The following is a 27,973-nucleotide window of genomic DNA, read 5'->3' as shown; positions in this document are numbered from 1 at the left end:
TTGGCCCTGTCCACGGTCCTGGAAAGGTGACGTAGCTCCGCGTCACTCTCTTGCAGAACAGATCGACCTGCCATTTTGCTGCTAGCCTGCTAGTAAGCTAACGGACTAAAGGCAGGGAGAGGGTGAGACTGCTAGATTGAGACACAGATCTCGGGTTGAAACCCTCCCTGGAGCTTTGGGGAACTCTACACAGGAGATCGCTGAAGACGGAAGTATCTGAAGACTGACCACAATGTCCGATTTTGACAGCAACCCGTTCGCAGATCCAGACTTCAGCAACCCTTTTCAGGTAGCCAGGCTAGACAGCAAGCTATCTAACGTTAGCTAGCCAGCAAGCCACTGCACCACTGTTGTTAGACGGAGCTTGCAAGATAGCTAACGTTAGCTACATGATCTCGTACTGTAGGTTGCAGACAGTGAAAACCAGATTCCTGTATGAGACGTACAACCACATTATTTCAATTGTAATAGCTAGCTAACGTTAGCTGACGACAAATCGTTAGGATTAATTGTAACATTATCGTTAGGGTAGTGATAGCTAGTTAAGATAACAACTAGGTAGCTGTTGAAAAGTGATGGATAACAGGCTATGAACGTTAACTGTAGGTTAATAAGTACGTTAATATGTTGGCACAATATGACGATAAGGCGGACAACAATTGTTGTTGCCTTAAGGCAAATGTACAAAGACTTCTACAATCTTTCTGATGCCAGATAACTGAAAATGTAAACAAAGGGTTGCCTAAAGCAAGAGATGGGCTATTCAACCTGTTAATCACTGCAGTTAACAACGCCACAGTGTGCCTCTGGTCTAGCTATAACATCTGCACATTGCGGCTGCTTGTTTTGCAGGATAATTGTTGGCCTGCTCTATTCAATATGCAGTTATTGGCCAGATATTGTAGTCCTACATCTGCCAGGAACACTGTGTATTGTTCATGGCTCTCACATTAGAGAAGTCTAAAGTCGGCTCTCATATTAGAGAACAGTAAGTCAGACTTGCAATTTTTGCATCCTCGTTAAATGCGTGATAAGACAAGACCCCAAATCATTTCAAGATAACAATGAATAACTGTTCATCATTCAGCAGCCTGAATATTAGGTCTCATCAGACCCAGTGTACCTGTATGGATACATATCTCCCCTCTGTCTATGTATGCATACCACATACTCCAGTCCCAATGTATCAGTCTACTGTTGGCTGTGGAAACAGTCCAATCTATATGGAATCAGGTTGTCCTTATAAAGGGGATCTTCCCTCCCTCTGTCAGACCAGGGGAGTGATTCCTCAGACCAGAGATCTGAGACCAGGAGATTGACCTCTCTAGGCCCGTAGCTGGTCTCCCACATGTCATTGCGTTGCTGGTCAGTATTGCTTCCTCCCTCACTCTCCAGGGATCATACTAGGGTCCTCTTGACTCACTCACGCAATGAGTGAATTAATCATTTAACTCTGATACATAGGGAAGCAGGTCTAGATCTGTGAGCGTGCTCTGTCTGTCGATTCATTGTGCAGGTCTCGTGAGAATTTGTGTGAACATACTGGGTATACAACCTTCCTCACTGTCATTCCTTCATCAGACACTCCTGAATCAGATTTGCGATAGCTTGTTTATGAAACGTTAAAGACCTATCTAACCAATGCAAGTGTCCAAAAGAAGTTGAGAATGGAAGCAGGAAGGATGATGTGCCCCTAGGGGTATACACTGGGAAAGGTACCTGCTGAAGGCAGGCTAATTTAGTTCTAATTTGATTTTTAACTCACTATTTGACACTTGGTCTGTTGATAGACTTTCCCAGTGTTAGTTGTGGACCCAGCCCTCTCTCTCTCTGTCTGTTTCTCTATCTATATCTCTCACTGTCTCTCTCCCCCTCATCCCTTTCTCTCTCTCTCTCTTACTAACTCGTATTTCTCTGTGCCTCTATTTTGCTCTCTCTCTTTCTCTCACGTTCTTTTCCTCTCATCCTCTTCTCTCCCCCTCGCAGGACCCATCGGTGACCCAGGTGACCCGAACCGCTCCCCCTGGTGGGCTGGAGGAATATAACCCCTTCACTGATGGCAGACCGGTGAGCTCTCTTGCCTCTGCCCGGCCTACCTCTAAACTGAACTCTCATCTGCTTTTGTTATAGCAGAGGATATCACTCCCAGCTACATTAACTGTAGGAGAAAATAGCACTTTCAGCTAGGCTAACTGTAGGGGGGAGACAGCACTCCCAGCAAGGCTAACTGTACGAGGAGAAACTGCACTCCCAGCTAGGCTAACTGTAGGAGGAGAGACAGCACTCCCAGCTAGGCTAACTGTAGGAGGAGAGACGGCACTCCCAGCTAGGCTAACTGAAGGATGGGAGACGGCACTCCCAGCTGGGCTAACTGTAGGAGGGGAGACAGCACTCCCAGCTGGGCTAACTGTAAGAGGGGAGACAGCACTCTCAGCTAGGCTAACTGTAAGAGGGGAGACAGCACTCTCAGCTAGGCTAACTGAGGAAGGGAATATAAGTCAGAAATGGAGACACTCATTTGACACCCAGCATATCAAATGTTGTGTGTGTTCCTTCAGGCCCCCCCAGGTAATGCCTCCAAAGCAGCCCCTGTACCCAACACTCAGCCTGCCATCATGAACCCCACTGAAGAACCTCCAGCCTATTCCCAGCAAGCTGCTCAGACCCAGGTACCACACACACACACACACACACTCATACTTTATCTCAGGAGCACACACACCCACAAGAACAAACACACCCGGACCACACAGACACACACACTCACTCTTCACGCACCTACTTTTGGCTCACCTTTCTCTGTCTTTCCACTCTCTGTCTGTTGGGCATCAGCGAAGAACACAGGTACTGTCGCATCTCTCCAAACAGTCCTTTGTGTGTCTCCTTTCTGCTTCCCTCTCTCTCTCCTGGTCTCCCACTCCCTCTGTTCCCCTCTTCTCACCGTCTCCCTCCCTCTCTCCCTTTTTAAGTTCTCTCACGCTCTCTACTGCGCTCTCCCTCTCATTGTCACATTCTCTCTCTCTACTCCAGGTAACATCCTTAGACTAACACAACTCATTTTAGCACCAAAATATTTTAATAGTATACTACTGTGTTAGTGGTGAATATTTGGTTTGTGTGTGGGTTAACCTTTCACCTTTCCCAGCCTAGTAAACCTTCCCCCAGACCCTGATTGGCTGAATCAGACATGTTACACACTAGTCTACAACATGTCAACGGGAAAGGGACTTAAAACATGTGTGTGTGCCCCAGGACCAGGCCCGGGCTCAAGCAGAGTTGATGAGGAGGCAGGAGGAGCTGGAGAAGAAAGCAGCTGAGCTGGACCGCAGGGAGAGAGAGATCCAGTCCCTGGGTGCAGCAGGAGGTACACAGACTACACACACCCACTCGCCACACTTATACACATGCAGACACACACAACACGCCCACTCACCACACTTATACACATGCACACACACACACTCTCTCTCCACCTCATCCAGTCAGTAACAAGTGTGTGCATGCGTCTGTGTCCTCAGGTCGTCAGAACAACTGGCCCCCCCTGCCTGAGAAGTTCCCTGTGGGGCCTTGCTTCTACCATGACATCTCTGTGGACATTCCCGTAGAGTTCCAGAAGACAGTCAAGATCATGTACAACCTCTGGATGTGTGAGTGCAGCATGCTAGATACACACAGTAAGGAAGAAAGAAGGAACTAGAAGAAGGGATATAATTACAGTACGACAGAAGGAATAAGACTTTTGACTCACACTCATACAGATGGAATGAGAGAGAGAGAGAGAGCGTAAGACAGGAGTGAGAGAAAAGGATGGAGAGAGCGAAGGATCAAGAGGAAGATAGAGTTTGAGAGAGAGAGAGTTTGAGAGAGAGAGAGAAGGCATGTAGGGAGCGTTCTGCTGTGAGTGTCGTTGTGTCAACATCCCCTGCCTGTGCTTCCCCTCTAGTCCACACGGGGACGCTCTTCATCAACATGTTCGGCTGCCTGGCTTGGTTCTGTGTGGATGCGTCGCGTGGTGTGGACTTCGGCCTGGCCATGCTGTGGTTCATGATCTTCACCCCCTGCTCTTTTGTCTGCTGGTACAGACCTCTCTATGGAGCCTTCAGGTAGCCATGGAGATGGGAGACACCAACACTAAGGAGGGAGGGGGGTCACAGAAGCAGAAAACTGTCAACAGTTTCTCACATTCTCCCCTGTCCCCTCCTCCAGGAGTGACAGTTCTTTCCGGTTCTTTGTGTTCTTCTTCGTGTACATCTGTCAGTTTGGAGTGCACGTGCTTCAGTCCATAGGCATAACTGGCTGGGGAACCTGGTGAGTCCGGCATGCATGTGTGTGTGTGTGCGCGGCGAAATGCTCCTGTAACCAACCTAAACCCTCAAAGAAAACAAACGAACATTTCAGAAAGAAAAAATATTTTTAAAAGGTTTATTACATATTGAAAAGCGCAACACCTGGGGTCATATTCACAAACATTCTGAGAAAACTGGGAGTTCCTGACTCAACCAAAAACAATCTTAGACAAACCACTCCTAAAGCAAAACTTAGGAGAGGTTTAGGAAAGTTCTCAGAGCCACTTTGAGCAAGGAAGGGACCGAAAGCTTGACCTTAATTGAACTTTTGTTCAATCAACAATAAACACACCTTTTAAAAGGTGTGTTTATTGTTGATTGAACAAAAGTTTTAGCTGGCAAGTTGCTTACATCCAGTGGAAATGAAAAGTACCACAAAGTAAGGCTGAAAGTGCTGTAATTCTGTGAGCACTCTGCTGATGGAAGGTTGCTAAAGACCCAGCCATCACTGCAACACTGTTGTATTTTTCCAGTTGCCAGATATCTTAATGTTGTCTCTTTCATTTCTGGTGTTATTGCGTTGAGTGGTGGATGTGAGTGCATCTCTAATGAGATCGACCACAAACATTGTCCCTGCACAATCGAATCTGTAGCATTTCATTAAGTCATTCAACGTTTGTAGAATATTTCTCCTACCTTTTTGTCTTTCTCCATTTTCTTCTCTGCTTAAGACTCTTGAACCTCTTTAAAGTCCTCCCTACTCCTTACAATTTTGACCTTGGGAGCTCTCTTGAGGGCTAAGGTGCTTTGTAAAAAATATATATTTCACCAGGATCTAGTCTTTAACTTAAACACACCTGATACAAATGAATGGCTTGTTATCAGACTTCTGCTGAGCTTCACAATGACCCATCCATTTGAATGAGGTGAATTGGAGCAGGGAAACCTCTAGAACGTGCAGGGCAGGGGGCACAAGGACCAGGATTGAGAATCACTGTTTTAGTGAGTTTAGTGATTATGACAAGCTTCTATGTTCCTTGACAAAATAAAAGCACACTTTTCAACAGGCCAGGTCTGGCACCAAAACGAGGCGCAGTTATCTAAAAATCCTGCGACCAAGCCAGCTACAGGTTGAGAGCAACAAGTGTTATAGATCTCATTGCTTCACTTAACAGTGAACGGGCCAGAGCCCAGCATAATTGTTTGACAGGACCCCAAAGTTAGCATTTATGTTGGTACGTCAGGCTCCAGGTAAACAGTACACCAACACCAGTGACTCACAGAGAAGTTATGGGGAGTGGAGTCTCCACTAACATCTGAAGAATATCTGACTATTTCTAAGGGGACAACGTGCCTAGCCAAAGAGCCATAGAGAAGAGCGAATTGATGCATAGGCTACTAGCAGAGCTGGCAAACTGTCGGGGCGACGGGTTCCAAATAGCTTAAAATTGAGTCGAAAAATTGTAGTGAGTTGGATAAATTGGGTAATTGATGGGAAAAGAAATATGAAGATGAAAAGGTCTGTTAACAGTTTCAAGCAGCAGCATGTCATGGCCAAACTGGCTTGCAGCGTTGGCCACTTTTGTCACACCACATTCCAGTGCCTTGCAGTGTGTTGACATGCTCCTGCGTTCTAGCATGTGTTTTCCTGTGTTGCAGTGGCTGGATAGCAGCTCTGACAGGGCTCAACACCAGCATCCCTGTGGGCATCATCATGCTGCTGATCGCTGCTCTGTTCACTGCCCTGTCCGTAGGCTCTCTCATCATGTTCAAAAAGGTAACCCTCACACACGCTCTCAAGCACAGTCATACACTTTTACACACTCTCTCTCATAGTCACATACACACACGCTATATCTCACAAACACACACACATCTCTCAGTCACACAGACACATAAACTCTCTTTCTTTCACCCACACACACACAGTAACATAACTTTGCTTTTTATCTCCCCCCTAAGGTCCACGGGCTGTACCGGACCACTGGCGCCAGCTTTGAGAAGGCCCAGCAAGAGTTTGCTACGGGGGTGATGGCTAACAAGACCGTCCAGACAGCTGCAGCTAATGCTGCTGCCTCAGCTGCTACCAACGCTGCCCGTGGAGCATTCAAACCCCAGCCATGAACACACTTACACACATACATACACTCACATACACACACTCTCAGACACACAAACACACTCACAGACATGCACTCAGACACACACACACACACTCTCAAACGCATACATACACTTTCACATGAACACGAATTCACTCAGAAACAAACATACGCTAAGACTAACAGACGCACACGCTAAAAATACATACCCATGCATGCACGTACACTGAGACAGAAACACACTTTGACACATGCATAAATGCTCCAGCATGCAGACATGCTCTAGCAGACAAACACACATACTTGATCCACCTGGCAAACACACACTTAACCCCCTACCACTCACAAACATACACTACTACCCAAAAACATACACTACTACCCACAAACATACACTACTAGCCAGTCAAACCCCTTAAAACACTCACAAGCCCTCCTCAAATTCATTCATCATACAGCTTTACTCTGTGTATGTGTGTGAGCATGTGTGAGAGACCCTAAGTCAGGTTAGTCACACAGAGGAGGCTGCTTGCTGCCAAGAGAGAAATGCTACTGAATGTGATACTACTGACGTGTGTGTGTCTGTGACAGTGCTCAGTCGATTAGTTAGTTCACCCCAGTCAGTACAACTACAGTGAAGAACCTTTAGCTAAACGCTGGTGTGTTCCGACAATGAAGACTGACAGCTTGTTGGCAAACCTACAGGTCATATATAAACAGTGACAGCTTATTGGCTGACCTACTGGTCAAAGATGAATACTGACAGCTTATCGGCAGACCTAGCAGTCAGATCATTCAAAGGTCATAAGGGTTGGTGTTTGAAGACATTCTTTTTATTTTAGCAGTATTGGTTTTGTGTTCTGGAAGATTTTTTTTAATTAACTCATTGCCCATTTAATGTTCTGTGTAGTACATGTTGCAACACTATATGTATTTTTATTTATGGTTAATTCATGTGTCATTGAGTAGTTGTCAACTTTTAGTCAGTTATCTACCAAGTGTTCGGTGACTCTGGCTTGTTAGAGTAGTGACTCAACATTGACTCACCTTGGGCCTGTTGTAGTGACTCAGCAGTGACATTTTGAAGTAGTGACTCGGCACGGGCATGTTAAAGTAGGCAGGATAGAGGAATAACTAAACTTGCTGAGCACACCCATCATGCTATCCAGGCAGAGCTACATGATATTCCCTCCCTTGGCGTGCGTGTTATTCGTGCATGCCTGCCTGTGTATGTGCGTGTGTGCGCGTGCCTGTGTGTAAATACCCCCATTTCTGCCCCCAGAGCCCACGTAACCACCTATTCTCCACAGCTGTTAAACTCCCACAGGTTCGCTTTTAAATGTTTTGCTCACCTAAAACTCCCGTGTGTTTGTAAGCTGTGTAACGAGAGTCTGTCAATTGTCTGTGTCCAAGCTCCTTTAGCGACACTGGATTCAGCACCCTGATAGAAGATGTAAGCAGACACAGCGAAAGTATTCAGCCATGATGGCAGTGTAGTGTGGAGGTCAAGTGTTCATCTCAGTTAAAGGATCGTCAGGCCAGCTAGGTTAGACTACTCTGTGTATGTTCCTCTGTGACCTGGTACTGCTTCTGATAACCATACGAAAAGGGACACCTGTATATTTTGTAAAATTGAAATTAACGTGGTTTTTTTTTCCATAATCCTTGAATCTCAATCATCTGAAAAGAAGAAGGAAAAAAAAATCTAAAGAGCAGATGCACTCTTGTCTGGCCTTTGTCGCATGTGAAATAGTTTGAGTTTTGTATATTTATGGTATTAACATGAAAATAAATTTGAAAGAATACATCCACTCTTGCCTCTCTCCTTCATACAATTATGCAGTTATGTGTCAGTTATGCATCAAACATTCCTGACGCATAACTGCACCTCTGGGGAGCATGTACCTGCATGTACCTGCAGAGCCGGAGAGCTGCAGTTTCAGGACTGCAGTTCTAGGACCCTCGTTAAGTTTTATCTGACAGCGCCACCTAGCGAATTGGATAACCATGGACCGGAACAAGATAATCAATATTTTCCTGCAGTAGTGAATGTATGTTATGACTCGACATTAAAGGGGTCATTGACTGGGTTTTGGGTTTATTTCACACTGTTCCCTTAAGGTCTCCAAATAGGGTATTTAACATTGGTTGGGCTGAAAATGGCTCGGGTGCTGTTCTATGACCCCTGGTGCTTCCTGTGAAATTGTCCCGAAAAAACACTTGTTATTTTCCTTTTAAGGTATGCTCATGAATATATAGATGGCCTGCGCATTGATTGGTTGGTTTTCAACGAGTGAAGCTGCGGAGCAAAAACGCAACATGGCCAATAGCACTCACTGAAACATCAAAGGTGGAGACTTGAAATAAAAACGTGCAAATAAATCTATTGTGTCTACACAACACTATTTTCAACAGACTGACTAGATATCATTTGAAATGATAACGTTAGTTGTTTCCACTTCTGTTGTTAAAGCAAACGGGATCGACTTAGGTGGGTAACTTTACAGTTTAGCAACCAAACTATATCGTGATTCAACTCAGCTTCAGCTGAGTAGATATCTCATAGCTAGATATCTTGCTAAAAATAAAATGAAAAACAACCTGACAAAGATCTGGACAAACATGCATCGTGAATTGTAGATTTACATGACAACACAGGTTATTTATTTGAATGAAACACAGTCAGGAACATGAAATAACGCATTAGCCCCATTGCCAATAAACTAGGCTAAATCCTCACACATTCTACTTATGCTCTTGCATTAGCAAGCTAAACTAGTTTACATGCCTACAGTCTAGGTGTTTTCGCTGTCTAGCTGTTCCTGCATTCCTTGCAAATCAGCGTTAATAAAAGCAGATGAGCTAGTCTAGCTAACATTAGGTGCATTCGAAATAGACTGACTTCATGAAGCGCCGCAGCCGGCTGCAGGCAGCTGACTTGAAACAGTGAATTCTGGTTAGACTTTTTGTCCGACTTGAGACAGCGCCGAGGCTAGGTCACTGTGACGTAGTCATCAAAGTACCGTGAGATCGATTCAAGAACTGCCGGCTGTGTAGCCAAGCGCATTTTATCAGGAGCAACTACACGGGTTCTAATGACGACAGCTATTTCATGATAGGCCAGACTCACACACGACAACATTGACACGTGTTTTGTAACTATTCCGACACCTTCAGTTTCGCCAATGCTCAAATCCAGACCAAACAGTTTAATTCATTTAAAGTTTGTTGAAGAAAGGGTTTTAGTCCGCCTCTTCACTAACGGAAAGATTACGTTTAATTATAAATAAAGTAAATTAAGCAAACAGCGCTTGATCGGCCATGAGTGACGTCAACGCAGTAAACCACGAGAACATGGGCGTCGTTAGACTCTTTTTACTGGGGCACGTGCCCCAGTATAAATCTGCTGTGCCCCAGTAAAATGTAAAGTTTGAGTTTTAACAATTTACTTTATTAGTCAGTGCATTAATTTAGATTGATAATCCTGGAAAAATAAACACAGTTTCCCAATCAACACTTGTAAAAAACACAACCGAAAACACAAACTGATGCACGCAGAATGCCATGTCAGCGTGCTCTTCTGAGCTTGCCAAATAGCCACTGCAGCACGCACACAGAATGCCAGGTGTCAGACTCGGCACACAAGTCAGAATTGTGGTAGACTAAGAAAACATTACAAAACTAAAGATAATTTCTAAATGAGAGGCCTACCAATCATCTTATTTTGATTAAAACATAATCAATTTGCATTAACTATTGATGTCCCTGCCAAAGCTGATTTCAAACTTGCGTCCCTTGTTGTAGAAAAAGCATCACACTGCTGTAATTATGACGATGGAGAAATGATTTTGGATTATATGATTGAAAATGAACCTCTCAATCACCTTTTTTACTTTTAAACGCTATATTACTGAAAACCAGATGCAAAGCTGTTGACTGATTAGTATTGCCACTAATATGTAGACGATATGAAGCCCAAAGTGCAAATCTGGATTTCCATAAATAAATGCAATGCCCAGATATCAAGGACTACAAGACCCAGATATCATGGAACATCTTTACGACCCTACACCCAGGAATCTAGTGCAGCTGGTCTTCAAGGCCAGAGCAGGCCTGATTTCTATGCAACTGCAATCTGAAGCCCCTAAAGTAAGAGACCAATGGTGTGAGAAATGCATTATGCATCTGTGACCAACTATAACGTAACAATGGCAAAATATCACAAAATAATAGAGAGTAAATATATAAGTAAAATGTCCGGAGAAAACTTCCAGTCAGACTCCGGGGTCTACTCACGTTTGTTGGAATCAATCCTTTGTGTTGGATTCGAATAAACACTTTGCATCATACTTTGCTGCCGTTTTAAACTTTGATTTTGGTTAAAAACGTAGATTATTATTTCCCCGACAATTTGGCGAGCCAGCCAGGAGATTGATGAGACCAGCCTAGGATCCGTGGGGGACAAGCAGTCGGATTCCGCTTTGGCCACAAAACTTACAAGGTACGGCAGAACCTTTTCACCTGCTAATTCTATGCGTTTTCCGAGTGCATGTTCATCCACGAGCCAGGCTACGGTAAGTCTCTCCTTCAAAATAACCTATTTCTTTTAATTACATTTATAAACTAGAGCACTGAAACCAAAGTTTGATGCAAACATATTTGTATGTTTGTCATTTTGTATGTCTGTCTATGTATTGTGTTGTAAGCCATGGTGCAGAAAGATTGAATGATTAATATGTCACGTTCAGCTATAGTTTGCTGGCTTCTCTCATGTCTAACATTCGCCATTTGCTTAATTTTTGCCATAGCAGCAAAAATGTAGGTTAAAAACATACGGAGTATGTTTTAAAAATGTTTTTACCATAAAACGGAGAAAAATAGGCTGATATATTTCTCCAATCTATGACGTTTAAATAACATCCCCGACCCGCAAAATATTAGTTTTAATCACAAGCCGCCTCATAATGGAGATAGTTTTCCCTTAACCCAAGAAATTATATTTTTGAGAGAAATCTCTGGAGTCGAGTCCGTTCGGCTTGAAAAAAGAGGGCAGACCTCTAACCATCAGGGCACTCAAGTGAGTCGGGCTGTCGGGGGGAGAAGTCTGAAAGATCTGTAAAAAGCCCCACTTTCTCTGCCCCAGACAGAATATCACAAAGCTATAGATAAAGTCAGGGAATAGTTTTGTGTGAGTTTACAAAAAGCTTAATTCCAATGTTTCTTGTGTCCTAAGTTGTGAAAAGCCTTCTAAAGCCTTAGTGGTGGGTGATTGAACAAAACTCGGACTGGGAGCAGAGACAGCTTGTGTGGAGAGGTCGTATGAGCGTTTTCTCTCTGCCAACTTTTCTCTCAGCTCTGGGACCCCTGGACTCTCTCTCGCTTTTTCTCTTACTCACTCACTTAGCCACGCCGGCTTGTATGGAGTTAGATTAGTTTCATAATTCAAACAAACAAACGCAACACGATTCAAACAAACTTAACACGATCCAAACAAACGTAACACGATTCATACAAACATAACACGATTCAAACAAACAAACGTAACACGATTCAAACAAACGTAACACGATTCACAAATGTATTTCGTGATTCACAAATGTAACGTGATTCACAAATAAATGACCCTATTACATTCGTTTGCAACCTGACAAACACAAGTTACAAATCCCTGCATTCGTTGGTGTGAATCCTTGCATTCGTTCGTGTGGATTTTTGGAACTTTCCTGACGCACTTTGATCCACAAATGCATTTTTTCTAAAATAAATCCTCTGCAGCCTATCAGATGTCTCCAATTTTGGCCAATCACCGGAGAATGTCTAATATGGGTAGACGGGCTCTGCGTTAGCCTAGGAAACACGGAAAATGACTAAACATGAATCCTGCCATTCTCAACAATATTTAATCAGGTATGATCATCTGTTTAATAAGATTAACAAGCAATATTTCACCTACATGCTACCAGACGACATTGCTCGTGATCTGAAGGAGACGATGTCCGTCATTATGGCAGGTTGTTGAAGTCCACATAGACATGTTAATGTGATTGGCTAAAATTGGAAGAGACGATCTGATAGGCTGCTGAGGATATCTTTTAGAAAAAAATTATTTGTGGATCAAAGCGCGTCAGGAAAGTTCCAAAAATACACACGAACGAATGCAAGGATTCACACCAACGAATGCAGGGATTTGTAACTTGTGTTTGTCAGGTTGCAAACGAATGTAATAGGGTCATTTATTTGTGATTCGCGTTACATTTGTGAATCACGAAATACATTTGTGAATCATGAAATACATTTGTGAATCGTGTTACGTTTGTTTGAATCGTGTTACGTTTGTTTGTTTGAATCGTGTTATGTTTGTATGAATCGTGTTACGTTTGTTTGGATCGTGTTAAGTTTGTTTGAATCGTGTTGCGTTTGTTTGTTTGAATTATGAAACTAATCTAACTCCATAGGCTTGCTCTCCCCAGCTGGAGTTGAGGCTCTCCCTCTTTCCTCTCTTCTCTCCTCACTCCTATCTCCTAACCCCCAACTCTTAACTCCTATCTCCTCACTCCTCCTTCCCTCTCCATCATACACTCACACACACCCACCACACACCCCACACATACAATGCACACACTCTCTCCCCCACACACACACACCTCCCTCACACAACCTCCCTCTCCCATTTACACACACACACACACACACACGACACTCACACTCATTACACACATCCACACACACTCACTCACCACACACACTCACACTCTCAAGAAAGCCAGTGTCGATGGAATTATAATACTCGTGTTATTTACTAGTGTAATAATTACTGTGTTTTAATTTAACCAATTAAATAACAGTTTTCAGATTTTTTGGGTGTTGCGTTTAATCGAGGGCGGCGTTAATTACACTATGTTCATTTTTGGGGCGGCGTTTATTTGAGGGCGGCGTTTATTCGAGGGCGGCGTTTAATCGAAGAAGTACGGTAGCTTGTTTCATAACAAGATGGACGAGTGTAAGTAGCTAATTTGAATCACGTGTGGTTATGTATAGAACAAGTCTGGGGTTTTGAATTGGACAATAAAGTTAACGTTAGCTAGCTAACTTCAACTTTGCTGTCTAAATCATTTCACGACACTGGAGTGGTTTCATACATAACCACACGTGATTCACATTAGCTACTTTTACCTATGAGCTACACTGATTGCCAAACATACAACTGTTAACAACCAAGTTGAAGTACTATTTGTGGGGAATACTGCTTTGGTCACACTCTTTTTGGTCTTTTGGTGGCCGGGAAAATCTAGAAATCCTTCAAAATGTTGCTCTCAAGAGTGGTTAGTGGCATGGAGGGAATGATGAAGACTTGGATGGAGCGATGCAGGTGTATTTGGTGAAGGGGTGGATGGATGTGATACTGCGATTGTTATTGTTTATTATTGTGTATATATTTTAAATATATCCATATCTGAATAATCAAATTCCCCAGTTTTCCTGGTTTCTTGCCTCTTTCAAACCATTCAAATAGCCCATCTTGTTGCGATCTAGTGACATGTACTCAATAGTATATTTCGTCATCCAATTCGCTAGGTGGCGCTGTCAGTTAAAACGAGGGTCTTAGAACTGCGGTCCTGAAACTGCAGCTCTCCGGCTCTCCGGTTCTGCAGGTTCTGGGACAGTTCTCAGGGGTTTGGCTGTAATAACCAATTATAACCAGCAAGTGGCATCATCTCATGAATACATTTGCCTCTAGTTTTGGTCAACAGAAGTTTTCAATTAATTTTGCCAAATGCCAATCATTATTATTTAATATTATTCAATTGCTACCTGTACACGAAAAAGCTTTTAGTTTTAGCAACTAGCAATTGGCATCTGTATTTTCATGTGTCATATTGTTGTCAGAAGATCCTAGTTATCATAGATACCTACAGCTTTGGAAAAAATGTAAAAGCCCATTGTACCTTTTTCTTTCCTTTCCAAATAATTAAGATTATTGAAATGAGCAGAGAAATATGTCAGATAGTGCAAGGTCTGCCAACCAACCCCAGTCTCCTATGGTGTTATATTTGTGCCACATTTCTGAGGAGCAACGGAGGTTATTTATGGCGTGAAACTAATGCCAGATATTTAATTAGACAACCAGTCATTAAACCTAGCTGGACAATGTGAGTGTTGTTAAATTTTGATAAATTAGTTGATTTTCATGGATATAGGAATAAGGTGGTGTTCATGTAGTGCTCAATTGTAAGATCCTCATCCATGAATTTATACTATTAAGAGTGTATTAACCGAATAATGTTTAAATGTTGCATAAAAAATACATGCCCATGGATATTTGTAACTACTTACCAAATGACTCGTGAATGAAATCATCAGCGTGATTTGTGTACGTGCAAAAAAGATTTGTGTACTTGCAAAAAAGATTTGTGTCTCTGTAGAAAACCATTTGCGTACTTGCAAAAAAAGATTTGTGTCTCTGAAGGAGGCGGGAACACTGCTCCCCAAACCATCTAAGCAATTAAATATAGCAATTTCTGTGTTCTGTGTAAGCAGAAAATTGTGTAAGCAGAAATGATTGAGAGAATGATCTTAACGCTAAGAGCTTCTTAACGAATCTGGGAAGCGCGGCCATTGTGAGTAACGGTATGGCTACGTGTCCACTACAGCGTTTTTTAACGCCCTGCAACACTTGCCTTCCCACGGTACACCACGCTCTGGGGCGTGTACAGAGTTGTTAAACTAATTCAAGTCAGGTTTGGGACTTTAGGTCCAACTTTTAAGAGCGGCCTTTATGGAACAGGCCCCCGGTGTCAATTAAAATGATGCCACAACAGTAAACAATCAAAGCAGCTGTAGCGTTTTACAAAGTCATATTTTATTATACATGGCTACACAATCTTGTTGAAAGTGTGAAAGAGGCCCCACAGCTTGACGTATTCATGCAGGGCACATTCACTCAGGGCTCTCAAGTCTCATGCATTGGCTGAAAGACTCACTCATTTCAACCATTTCTCACACAACACCTTGTATTTCCCAAGCTGAGAAGGGATAACTTGTCCCGCTATGTATAATAATGGTCGAGGCACAGGCATACGGAGGTACGTTTTTCTGCCCAGTTGAGAGCTGTCTTCCAATCAGAAACACCAGAGTTGACAGGTATGGTCATCTCACGACAAACTTTTGATAAAACTTGAGAGCCCTTATCACTAATCACAAGCAACATATCTACTAAGAAAGAGTACATAAATACTCTTCTGTCTCTAGTGAGGGACTTTGACATTTAAGACTGTATGAAGTGATTGCTGAACAACAAGGCGAGTATCTCATAACAGTTTGCCATACACCAGTTAGCTATAGCACAATTTTCCAAAGCAATGTTAGCTACAGAACAGTTTTCTGTATCAAAGTTAGCCATAGCACAGTTTAGCTATTTTAAACACTCCGACTTAGACACAAGCATTGTGCAGATGTTAAAGAAGATCATCAGATATACAGCTCTAGTTGATGAGCTCCAGGAGAATCCCAGGGCAGTGAGGCTTAACTCAGTGCCCACACCAGTAGGCAGGGTGGAGCGGTTTAGTGGGTCTTGGCCTTCTCAAAGAGTGGCTTGAGCTGGTCCTTGGTGGTGGCCTCTTTCTGCTGCATGAGCTCGACATGACCCTTGGTGACGCCCCAGCTGTCTGGGGAGGACAAGGAAGGGCACTGGGGTCGTCCTGACGCTGGCTTCAGGGACGCCCAGTAGTCCTTACGTGCTCTAGAGGAGAGTGAGACAGAAGTGATGAAGTAGAGTTTGGAAAAAGAAAGTGAGAGAGAAGATTTCTTCTGGAGAGTCTTACCTGGCTCTGACCCAGGGCTTGGTGTGCATCTCCAGACCGGCCCCCCAGGGTCCGTGCTTCTCTGAGGCTGAAGGGAGGAGGCCCCCCCTCTCCGGGGCCAACTCCTCAGCCACGGCCCTGATGTGGTAGGGCTCAAACCCACAGCAGCCACCAATGTAGCGGATCCCAGCATTGTAGGCCTCCCTGGCGTACTTTTGCATGTCCCAGCGCGTCAGGATCCTAGGCTCCAGGCCTGAGACATACATGGTCCATAATACTAGCATTAGACAGCAGCTGGTGCTGTCTTTTTGGATTATGAGTGTGTATGTGTGCATGTATGTATGAGTGTTTGTGTGTGTTTGTGTGAGTATGTGTGCACAAGTGTGTGTGTATGTGTGTACTACCGAAGGGGAACTCTGGCAGGTCAATGAAACCCTGGCAGTTGCAGTCGGGGGTGTGAAAGGCCAGAGGCTGCACCATGTAGTGGGCTCTGAGACCTGCCTTCTCCACTCCCTCCTTCATCTTCTTCACAGCTTCAACACAGGTCATGGGGTCAAAGTGGCAGTTGACCCCCACAATGTCGGCACCTGGGTAGGGTTGGAACACATACCACCGTCAGGGATTCAGTGCGCTGCTGGTCTGGCTTCAGAGAAGCCTATAACTGGGGTCCAGAACTTCACACGGAAGTTTGAAGATGGGAGGTTAACTGAGGCTAAGGGAGGTCTGGAAATGGGAGGTTTTCTGAGGCTAAGGGAGGCCTGGAGATGGGAGTTTTACTTGAGCCAAGGGAGGTCTTTTTAGATGTTGTCTTGATGTGTGGGAACAGCCATCAGATGCACACTGTCACAACTCATATGGGCTATAATTAGTGTCAGGTAAACAAACCTATGAAACTAAAAGTAAGGATAATTAACCATTTAGTGTCCTATAATTCATTTTATTTTATTTACTGTGTTGATGACAGGTATCAGTGAAGCCATTAACTGTGGGCTTGAATACATACCAGCTTTCACCAGTCTGACAGCACAGTCCCCTGGGCTAACTCCATGCATGTCTCCCTCTGGTCCAATACAAAGGTTAGCAGCCACAGGCTTTCCTGTGCTCTTCAGAACCTGCACAGCCCACTCTGCCTCCTCCACGTGCTCAAAGTACTGCAAGACAGACAGGAAGATTCAGTATGTCTTTGTGTGTTCAACATGACAACCTGTTTCTCAGTGTTCTCAAGGCCTTGCAGCAAAAAGATGCCCTTTTCCCTGTGAAGCCCATTGCATTATGTACTCAAAATATAGTTGGAATACATTCCACTCTGTACCTCAGCAATCAGGAAGTCCACATTATTCTTGATGAAGACATCCAGCTGCTTCTGGAAGATGGCCTTCACCTCCGTCTCGCTCTTACAGCTCAGGTAGGAGGGTGTCTGGGACACGCCCCCTGCCACCAGGGCATCCCCCTCATTGGCTACTTCCCTGGCGAGGTTACAGGCTGCTTGGTTGATCTGGGCTCCCTGCATAGGTAAACAAGTGGGACAGTTCAAGGTAGGCTGGTGAACAGGTGGGACAGTTAAAGGTAGTCTGTCAGTGCCACGTGTGGGAGACAACAGGTAGGGTACATTGACATGTTACTACTAACGTAAATACTTACAATCCATACATTTATTTAGTATGTGCAACAGCATATCTAAACATCTAGATATGCGTCACCCCTAATAAAAGTGTTACGCATGTTGTATTACTTACTGTGAAGCTAAGGCTGTTGCCCCTGTTCTCAAGCTTGTCATCGCTGGCGTAGAATGTGAACGTCTGCATGACATTTGCTCCCGCTCTCAGGAACTCCCTGTGCAGCTGTCGCACTGAATATCACAAGAAGGACACGGAATTCCTAAGTGGGATATCTCCATTTCTGCCTCTTCGGAATGGAAATAGACTGAGGCAGGGCCACAAAAGTTCCAGTTTACATCTTGTATGTTGATCGAAAGTGGATGAGAATTTGAATTTTACCGGCTTCAGGGTGCTCCGCGGCGGCCTCTGGTGTCCATGGTCCAGCCTTCACATACCCTCTCTTCTCCAGGGCAAAGACGAAACCCCCATCTCCGATTACCACCTCACCGGCATTAAGACGTTCCAGTACGCCCTACGTAAATGATCATGACGATCAATCTAATTGTTTTTACACCTGGTGAATAAAATCATTGACGTGCCATAACCAGCAAACGCCTGTTGCAACAAATACAACATTTGTTATGCCTCAATTTCCAGCCTGATGCTAAAATAATTTCCCTCAGCCCTAAGCTTCTGTTTTGAACTACAAACAAGTCAGCTCAAGCACGTGGCTCCTGTCAAGCTTGGTTTTGGCACTCTTAGAATTCAGTTACATTTTACATTCTCATGTTAATGGTTTAATGCAAGGTGTACCCAAGTTTTACCACTGTACATATAGATCTACTTAAACATATTGTTAAAGTAATCTGCATGCATGAATAACAAATGATAAATGTAAATGTAGTGTAAATGAATAAATGTAGTGCAAATATGCAAAAATGGTACAATGAGGCACAAATGAAATTCACACAGATGAAATACACATTGCAGGGTATGTTGTTGCACTTTGATGTCATCTTTTTACGGGACTGTAACATGCAATAATGTAGTTGAGATCTTTTTATATCTCTGTGGCTGATATGTGATTGTTTTGCACTGTTGATGTTCAATACTGACCTGTCATTGATTCAAAATACTGTACTTTCTATATTCACTATTTTGCATTGGAAAAAGCATCTACTAAATGAAGTAATAATGTACCATAATGCAGCCTTCTGCACAGCAACAACAGCAGTACAGGAGCAGCTGCTGCACTTACCCTGGTTCCTGATGGTGCCATGTCTTCAGAGCTTTCTCCTCAGCTATGTGGTCAGTTAACTTGAAGGGGAACCTCGATGACTCCTGGGTGTGTGAGAGGTAGCAGATGTTGTGGAGAGACGCTATATAACTGTCCACAGCAGGGGAGGGGTCTGCCCATGCCAGGCTCTGATTGGCAGACCCAGTTACACAAGGCCTGTGTTTACTTCTGTTCCTGCCCTCCAGGTCGTGAATGGGGCTACTGTAGGTGTTACTAGTTTAACCCACAGGAGTTTACTGCTGTGGGAGAGTTCTCCTCATAGTTTAGGACCGGAACTTTACTAACCATAAGTAGATGACTGCGGATAACGAAATGTTGTTCATGACCTGAGCAGCATCCCTTTCAATAAAGTAGTCACTGCATTTAGTAATAACCCTATCAATCTGTTAGTATATGGGTATGTTGTGTGTCTGTGTGAGATTGAGTGTGTGCACCTGCATGTTGTCGAGGATGTGCCACACCAGAGGCTGCACGAAGTAGTCGGCAGAGAGCCCAGCCTTGTCCGCACCCTCCACCCTTTTCACAGCCTCCACACAGGTCATGGGGTAAAAATGGCAGCTGACCCCAATAATCTGGGCAGAAAAAGAGGGTGACCGAGCAAAACAATTGGGAGTCAGGGTTTGTTTCGGGCAACAGACAAGTACTATAAACGGTAGGAATGAGAGACAGCAATGGCAATGAGAGAGATGTTTTTAATCTGAGATGGTTCTCACCAGCCTTCACCAGTCTGACAGCACAGTACCCTGGGATGATTCCATGCATGTCTCTCTCTAGTCCGATACACATGTTAGCAGCCACAAGCTTTCCTGTGCTATTCAGAACCTGCACAACCCACTCTGCCTCCTCAACATCCTCAGAGTACTGCAGCACAGACAGGAAGACAGACAGAGAGGAAGCAAGCAAGCAGATATAGATGTGCTCAAATTGGTTGGTCACTTACAGCTCATTGAAATAATACTTAATTCATCCTGAAAATAATTTAAATTCAAAGTTGATGCATCATGTACTGAATACTTACATACTTTTGGTATGTTATAGAATAAATCAAGATCCTTTAATTGGTATTGTGTTTCTAATCTTGATTTTTGTCATTAAGTCTATTTAAATGGGGCAAAGTAGTCACTGTGCCGTTTGATATCATTGTGTGCACCACACTGAACATGGACCACATAATGCAAAGGAGAGAGATCAGAAAGTAAAAAATAAACAGGCATGGTAAAGGCTACAGGACCATCTTCACACAGCTTGATGTTCATGTGACAAGAGTTGCAAATGTTATTAAGAAGTTCAAGGTCAATGGAACTGTAGCCAACGTACATGGGCACGGCCACAAGAGGAAAATTGACCCCCACTGAACAGAATGACAGTGTGAATGGTAGAAGGAGACCTACCAAACAGATGTAAGCTGAACTCCAAGGTTAATGTACATCACTTTTTGATTGTGTTATCCATCACTTTTGTAGCCTCCATGGAAGAAGACGCAGACTTTGGAAAGAAAAACAGGAAAAAGCCAGTCAGGTCCTTAGAACAGATGAGTCTTTTGGCAAGTCATATCAGATCTGTGTTTGCAGATGAAAAATCAAGCTTTCACAGAAAAGAACACCATACCTATTACAGTGAAATGTGGAGGAGGCTTGGTGATGTTTTGAGGCTGCTTTACTGTGCCTGGCACAGGGTGACTTGAATGTGTGCAGGGCACAATGACATCTCAAGACTATCAGGGTATTCTGGAGCGGAATTTACTGCCCAGTGTCATAAAGCTCTGCCTCAGTCGCAGATCATGAGTCCTCCAACAGGATAATGACCGAAAACACACACAAAAATCAAGCGTGAGAGCTGATCATCAAATACTTCAGTCCAATAATTTGAAGTGTTGTTTGTTTGGCGTTTCATGTACAGGTGTGAGTAGCCGACCCAGGTGGAGCGAGGGTCCTCTGAAGATTTGTTTGTATGTTTTTCCTTAGTTAATTCAAATGTGGCTGCAATGCCCTGTATTATGTCCAAAACTCCTTAACTGTATGCGTCTCTGCCCCATTGCTGTCACAATGTATGTGTGTGTGTCTCACCAGCCTCAGGGTATGTGTGTTTTTGTATGTCCTACCAGCTTTAGGGTATGTGTGTTGTCTCATCAGCTTCAGACACTCCAGAATATCCTGGGGGAGGGGGATTGGAGGGGTTGGGCATAAAAGGATTCAGAAACTCCTCAAACTGGTCTTCAGCTGTGTGCCACAGATGGGAGTCTAACCCATAACTCTTGTTCATAACAATATACTCTACTCATTAATTAAATCACCAATTCAGCCTTTGTGTATGTGTGTGTTCATGGTTGTGGGTGTATGTGTGTTTAAGTGACTCAAGGCTAAAGAGATTAGAACACAGCTCTAGACGTTCACAATCAGAGATTCTCCAGCGCTAACTGCTCCATTCTGGTTTGTCTCTCACACACACACACACACACACACACACATATTCAGATACACTCACACACACTGATTCATACTAAACTCTGTTCTGTCCCTCTGGTCAGGTGTAGCATAGTGTCAATATTTCTCACAGCAAAAAGTCCAAAGACCGCTAAGCAATAGTCTGTGGTCAGACCTCCACCTCACCACAGTGATAGGAGAAACACAGCTGAATAAAGTCCTGCTTTCAGGACCAAGTTTTCATCGTCTTTGTAGTTAGTGATTGCATACTTGAAACAAACCTGGATGAGAAATCATTGTGGTTGCATTTTGATTTCACTGTTCTGACAGAACCCATATGGAACGAGAATCTCTATTATCTTTATATCACCCATATCAGCACAGGGGAAGCAGGTGTCAGGCTCACCACCAGCTCTGATGGGTGTTTGGTTGAACATATTACATTTAGTCATATACAGGGTTCTTGCAGGTTTCAGTAAGTCAAATTTAAGACCTTTTTAAGACATTTTAAGACCATTGAGATTTAAATTTAAGACCTACACAACGCATTACCCGAAAAAAATTTAAATCAAAAGACTGAAAAAAACATGTAATTTCTATGAATGGAATTCATTTAAATTAAAAGAAGCATACATTTAATTTACAGATAAAGCAATCACATTAGTAACCAAATTTAATATTTTTGGGGCAAAGTTTGCAGCGAGCCTGGAGCTGGGTAGTGCTTGTAACCAACAGCGGAAATCGCTGTGATCTCTAGCCATAGGTGCGTTTGACTTCATGCAGCGCCGGCGTCGTCTGCAGCCGGCTGTGCCGCTGCATGAATTCAGTCCATGTCGAATGCAACTCATGTCTCGTTGAAAGTACACTTTCCCATTTTCCACACGTCGCCGAATTTTAACAAACTCTGAGGAAGCGCAGACGTATTTCGCATGCAGGTATTGCAGTTATCACAGGATTTGTAGTTTTATCCCCGCGTACGGCTATCCTCCAGAAAGAAATACAACACACCAAACCAACGTTTGGAGGGCAGCGTTCTGCTGGTTTTGTTTGTAGCAAAGACTCGCTTTGTAGGCTACGACTCAATACTTTTTTGCTACCTTGTAATAACTTTCTGCAGCCTGCGTGTCTGGAAATTAACGAGGGTAATACCTTTTTAAGACCTGACAAAATGAAATTTAAGACCTCGGATGAAAATAGGGACGTTTTTAAGACTTTTTAAGGCCTTAAATTTAAAGTTACGAATTTAAGACTTTTTAAGACCCCGCGGGAACCCTGCATATAGCAGACACTCTTATCCAGAGCGACTTACAGTAAGTACAGGGACGTTCCCTGAGGCACGTATGGTGAAGTGCCTTCCCCAAGGACACAATGCCATTTGGCTAGGCCAGAAAACGAACAGGCAGCCTTCTGATTAATAGCCCGATTCCCTAAACACTCAGCCACCTGACTCCCATATTATGCCACAAGGGAGTCTGTGCCCAGCGGGGAGAGGTAGAGAGGAAGGATGGCAGGATGAACAGGAGAAGGAGGATGGGAGGAAAGAGAAGGGGGATAGCAGGTAGGACGGCAGAAAGAAGAGGAAGTGTGGCAAGAAGATGGATAGAGGGAGCATAGCAGTCTAGTATACAGTATCACTGATGTTAGTGCATGTGAGAAAGGTTTTCTAACTCACATCAGGTGTATTGTCTTGACCTTCCTAGTCATGGTGTAACCAGTGACAGAATCCTCAAGAGCATCCCAGCCCAAACACACACAAATTCAAAGTGCATACAACAGTTGGCCTTGAGCATGAGACTAGCTTTCAGCATGTCAGATCTGGGCCATACCAGTTTCAGAGGTGGCCTATCTGAACTTGTAAATCAATAGAGACAAAGATCAAAGTAACCACCCTACCCATTTGCAGTTTCCATGTTGCTCCAAAGCTCAGACATTTTATTTAGCCTCATCCCCAAGCAACCAGGAGACATTAACAACAGAGAAGAGAGACAATCAATAAAAGGTTTTACGTGTAAGCCTGTGGAGAACGGTGAGTGAACAGATCAGGATCATGTTCCCAGTAAACTTTTACTTTCAATGCTGGTTTTAAGTTATTAGTGTTAGGTTATTCAAAGATCCCCATCTCACAGTGGTTTGAGATTCCTTCAGTAGCAGCTGTAGTACTTACTCATACCAGGACACACCCCTGCAGCCCTGAGTTAGTGTGTGTGTTGTGCAGAAATAACCCTGGTGTGTAAATGGACACTGAGGAGCGAAGTCAGCAGAACCCAAATCTCAATCACTCTAATACATGTTCTAAACCTCTGGGCACGTGGAGCTGGGGTGGCACTGGATATAGAAATGCCACCGGGACTGATACTAGGTCTAGGGTTGAGGCAAACTCTGGGGGCTTTTAGTTAACCTGTGTGTTTATGCCAAATGGTTGAACTCTACATGGTTCGCCCAAACCTTCCCCTCGTGACTACACCCCCCTTTCAGAATCAGAATTAAGTTTAATCGCCAAGTAAGTGTACACAAACAAGGAATTTACTTTGGTGGGCAGCTGCACAGTAAACATGTAATAATATATGAGAATCTTTGAAATGTGTGTGTCCCCCTTACTACTTTCACTCAAATAACTACTCCGACAAGCTGACGTCCACCCCTTCTTTGTTCCAATCACAGCCAAGGTTGAGGAAAAACAGGCTTATTTGCTGAAACCACCCATATCTGGATATTGGTGGGTGCAGACTGACTTTACCAAACACACAAAACACATGCCTGTTTTAGAAAGAAGTGGTAAAAGGGTCAAATGAAACTGAAAGTGCTCGATATTTCTACAATCATCCTGAAAATGAAGTCTTTAGATCTCAATGTATTTTTTGGAAAAGTTGTTCGGCCACGCATGTGCTTTTATTTTAAAGAAGGTTTCAGCGACACGGATTTACTACACAGCTCAATATTTTGTATAGCTCAGTTGCATTGATAGTACTAATGCATTGGCCGTGGCATATATTTCAGACTATGACTGGTTACTAGTTTTTCTAGTTAGACAGAATTAGCTTTTCCTGAAAAAGAAAAAATGATATTGTATTTAGATTTTTCAAATAGTACATAAAGACACGCAATGACAATACACAATTCCAAAATGATCACAACACATTACCGACATCTCAAAAAAACATACTTGGACGAAGAAATTACATTACAAAAGGTAACTACTAAGAGAAGGTGAAACAATGAAAAGAGAAAAATAAAAACTATGAATAATAATAATTACATGAAGTTGTGAGGTGAGATAGCTTTCATCTCAACATAATGTTATTTACCAAACTAGTGTGGTGAGAATAGACCCCAAAATGTATTTACTTACATGTTATGGTAAAGAAAATGTATATCTAAATAAGACAGCTATTTGTAGGATTGTTCAGAAAGTTGTAAAAGTAGGAAGGTTAGCAGACTGCCAGGGATGTTCTGTATACCTCAAGCCTCTTCAGGTGTCATAGGACAATCCTTTTCTATGAAGGATTTCGTTTTATGTAATTAACTTCCAAATCACTTTTCTAAAAAAAATGCACATTTGATCAACAGTGCCAGTTTTATCTTTCACTATAATTTTGCTTTCACCCAATAGTTTGCTTAATTAATTCTGGGCTCTGGCCGCTGCCAATTGGGATTGGTCAGAATTTTCAAGACAACTAAGCCAAAGACTACAATCAAGGCCCCCAATGAATTGCCTAACACTGCCTCAGGTGGCAGCATAGCATTTCTACATCAACCTACCATATGCCATGACCAGCTATGTGTGTTTCAGTGTTCAATATTGACATATATCAGATGAAAGGAAGGTTAAATTCTGTAATATCAAACTAATCTGGTCATAAACTATATGGAACCTCTTTCAAATAAGTATGGAACGCACAGTGTTACGGTGTGTGGTGGGTGGGGTAGGACCCAAACGCGGGAGAGAAGGCAGACATGACGTCAAACAAAGGGTTTACTCTTTAAAGCAGCAAAACAGACAGGATACTCACGGTAACAAGGGTAGGCACAAGACAAAGACAGGACAAAAAAAAGAAAACAAGTGAAGCTGGTTCATGCAGAGGACGCGAGACCCAGCCCATCATTAGCAATCGTCAGCACGCGTCAAGGCACACCCTCCTATAGGGCGGGGTATATAGCAGGGATCCCGGCACTGGCATTGCGACACAGACTCTCTCGGTCTCCTGCGGGTTGTAGCAATGACCGATCGCTCTGAGTCCGACATGGAAGGGACAGATTTTTTGGGAGACGGCTTGGGGGACGGGGATGCGGAAGTTGTCCCTGCTGTTGGAGGATCCAAACCGCGAAGGAGCGTTCGACTGGCGGGGCAACAGCCAGGTTGGGTTGGGTTTTGGCTGGGTTTTACATTTAGTCATTTAGCAGACGCTCTCATCCAGAGCGACTTACAGTAAGTACAGGGACATTCTCCCCGAGGCAAGAAGGGTGAAGTGCCTTGCCCAAGGACACAGCGTCATGTGCACCGGCCAGAATCGAACTGGCAACCTTCAGATTACTAGCCCGATGCTTTACCCGCTCAGCCACCTGACTCCCTGTTTTAAGATGAAGATTGCACACCTCCGGTTGGGCTGTCACCCGAGGAGCTATACCTCAGTTTTTTGGATATATGCAAGGAGGAGTCGGAGGTTCCAGTTCCTCGCAAGGCAACGAGGAAGAGCAAGCGGGGGCCGGCTGCGGATGCAGGTCTGGCGAAGCAACCTCGGGCGGAGTCCTTGCCCGGCCCAGGTCGCGGCTGGTACATCCCCGCCAAGGATTTGGCTGGCTGCGCAGGCAATCCAGCCCTCCTTCACCCTGGCCAGCGCGGTGCCCGTCGCAGCCTCGGGCACCTCCTTCCTCCCTCCTTCAACAGTTCTCCCTGATGGCCTCCGGGAAAGCATCTTGACAGGTAAAGATGTTAACTTTTGTAGAAATCCTGTTATGTGGGCCCAAATCTCTCGGGAGTCGGGTCGTGGAATGCAGTGACGTGGAAGTAGTCTTGAGGGACGCCGATCCCAGGCTCACCAAGACGGTGACGGAATTTGTGATGGCGTTCGGGGTATTCCGGGACGTCATCTGCAAGGGGTTCCCCGAGAGGCGCATGGAACTCGATACATACCTGGCCGTCATCGCAGACCTCGCGCTGTCGTGCGGCGGCCTCTTTTACGAATACCACCGGAGCTTTTCCGCTAAGGCCGCCCTGCACATGCAGCGTTTCAACCGATGCCTGGACTGGTCTGTGCTGGATCTGGTCAGCCGTACCTTCTCTGGGCTTCGCCCACTGTGCTGTTCCGTGTGCGGGTCCTTCTCCCACTCCACCGGGTGTGTCCTCACACGGTGGCTTCCAAGGTGTGTGGTACCGCGTCCGCTGTGCAAGGCGGTTTCGGTGGTGCGGGGAGGCGTCCTGTCAAGCGCCAGGCATCTGGGTCTGCTCCCGTGTGCATGTATTATAATGAAGGGTCATGTGTGTATCCTAATTGCAAATTTCTTCATGTTTGCAGTCAGGTTGACCTGTCCTTGCCGGTTTTGGCCGGCTGGGAAGGCTCTGAAGTTCTACTCTCATCAACGTTGGTCGTCTTTCCGGGGCCCTGCGCAGGCACCCCAATCGATGCTTTGTTATATATCTCCTCACTGGGTTACGGGAAGGTATCATGGTTGGTGTTGGGTGTTTGCCTACAGTCACGCATGTATGTACCAATTTGCAGTCCGCTCTCAAGGAGCCTTCCGTCGTCGATGATGTTGGCCAAGGAATCCGGTAAGGGATATTTGCTGGGGCCGTTCCAACGAGTCGCTTTTTTTCGTGTACCGCGTCAGTCCCATCGCAGCTGTATTTCTATGCTCGTCTAGCGTTCGGCTGTCGCAGCAGTCCGCGCATATTGTCCGCTGTGTTGGGTTCTGCTGAACGTCCACCAGTTGCCGTTTGTGCTGCAACTGCTGGATGATTTTTTTTTGTTAATTTAGCATAGCACCCTCACTCACTCGCGTCACTAATACTCACATGACACAGCTCTGGACGCGTCTGCAGAGCGCACCTGTGAGGGTAAGTATGGCGAACATGACCCTTACATCAGTCACATTCTTGGCACTCAGGGGCTTCACATACACACAGCCGCCTCATCTCATCTGGCGAGTGGTTTGTGTTAGGGAATACGTTCGCTGTTCTCTGCCCGGATGTCGAGAAGGTGACATTAGGTAGGCCTACTGTACATGCAAGTCTTAGCTAAAAGACTTAAATGTATGATGCACTTTTCGATCAGTCCTCCGACACCACAACACGATACTTGCTGAGTATAACAGCGCAACAGCTCAAACACAGGCAGGGATACAGTAGCAACGCTAGTGGTAAATAAGTATTTAGCTGCTCGGCTCCATGACGCCGGGTAAGAAGGGCTAGTGAAACTGCTCACCAAAAGAATGAAGGGGAACCCACTTGTCTGGCAGATTGAGACATGTTT

The 27,973-nt window shown here is 44.3% G+C and overlaps 2 protein-coding genes across 3 annotated transcripts; one reads left to right on the top strand and one right to left on the bottom strand.

Moving 5' to 3' along the window:
- Positions 1–73: 73 nt before the first annotated feature.
- On the top strand, positions 74–8,199 carry scamp1 (secretory carrier membrane protein 1). 2 transcript variants are annotated; one of them, XM_047015473.1, is made up of 9 exons: positions 74–289; positions 1,987–2,067; positions 2,559–2,669; positions 3,253–3,364; positions 3,519–3,647; positions 3,944–4,103; positions 4,207–4,308; positions 5,946–6,063; positions 6,249–8,199. In XM_047015473.1, exons 1-9 carry the CDS (start codon positions 233–235, stop codon positions 6,408–6,410), a joined length of 1,032 nt encoding a protein of 343 aa, XP_046871429.1. In that variant the 5' UTR covers positions 74–232; the 3' UTR covers positions 6,411–8,199. The 2 variants fall into 2 exon arrangements, with proteins under 2 accessions (XP_046871429.1, XP_046871430.1); XM_047015474.1 differs by lacking the exon at positions 4,207–4,308.
- Positions 8,200–15,226: 7,027 nt separating this feature from the next.
- On the bottom strand, positions 15,227–19,138 carry LOC124463667 (betaine--homocysteine S-methyltransferase 1-like). The gene is made up of 8 exons (XM_047015480.1): positions 19,045–19,138; positions 18,186–18,318; positions 17,925–18,037; positions 17,501–17,692; positions 17,192–17,339; positions 16,593–16,775; positions 16,210–16,441; positions 15,227–16,127 (listed from the first exon to the last, which is right to left on the bottom strand). The coding sequence occupies exons 1-8, from the start codon at positions 19,063–19,065 to the stop codon at positions 15,950–15,952; spliced, it is 1,200 nt and encodes a 399-aa protein (XP_046871436.1). The 5' UTR covers positions 19,066–19,138; the 3' UTR covers positions 15,227–15,949.
- Between the last annotated feature and the right edge of the window lie 8,835 nt (positions 19,139–27,973).

Source organism: Hypomesus transpacificus, unplaced genomic scaffold (assembly GCF_021917145.1).
Source record: "Hypomesus transpacificus isolate Combined female unplaced genomic scaffold, fHypTra1 scaffold_30, whole genome shotgun sequence".
NCBI lineage: Eukaryota > Metazoa > Chordata > Actinopteri > Osmeriformes > Osmeridae > Hypomesus > Hypomesus transpacificus.
Note: the sequence above shows the minus strand (reverse complement) of the source record. Positions and strands in the feature narration are given on the sequence as shown.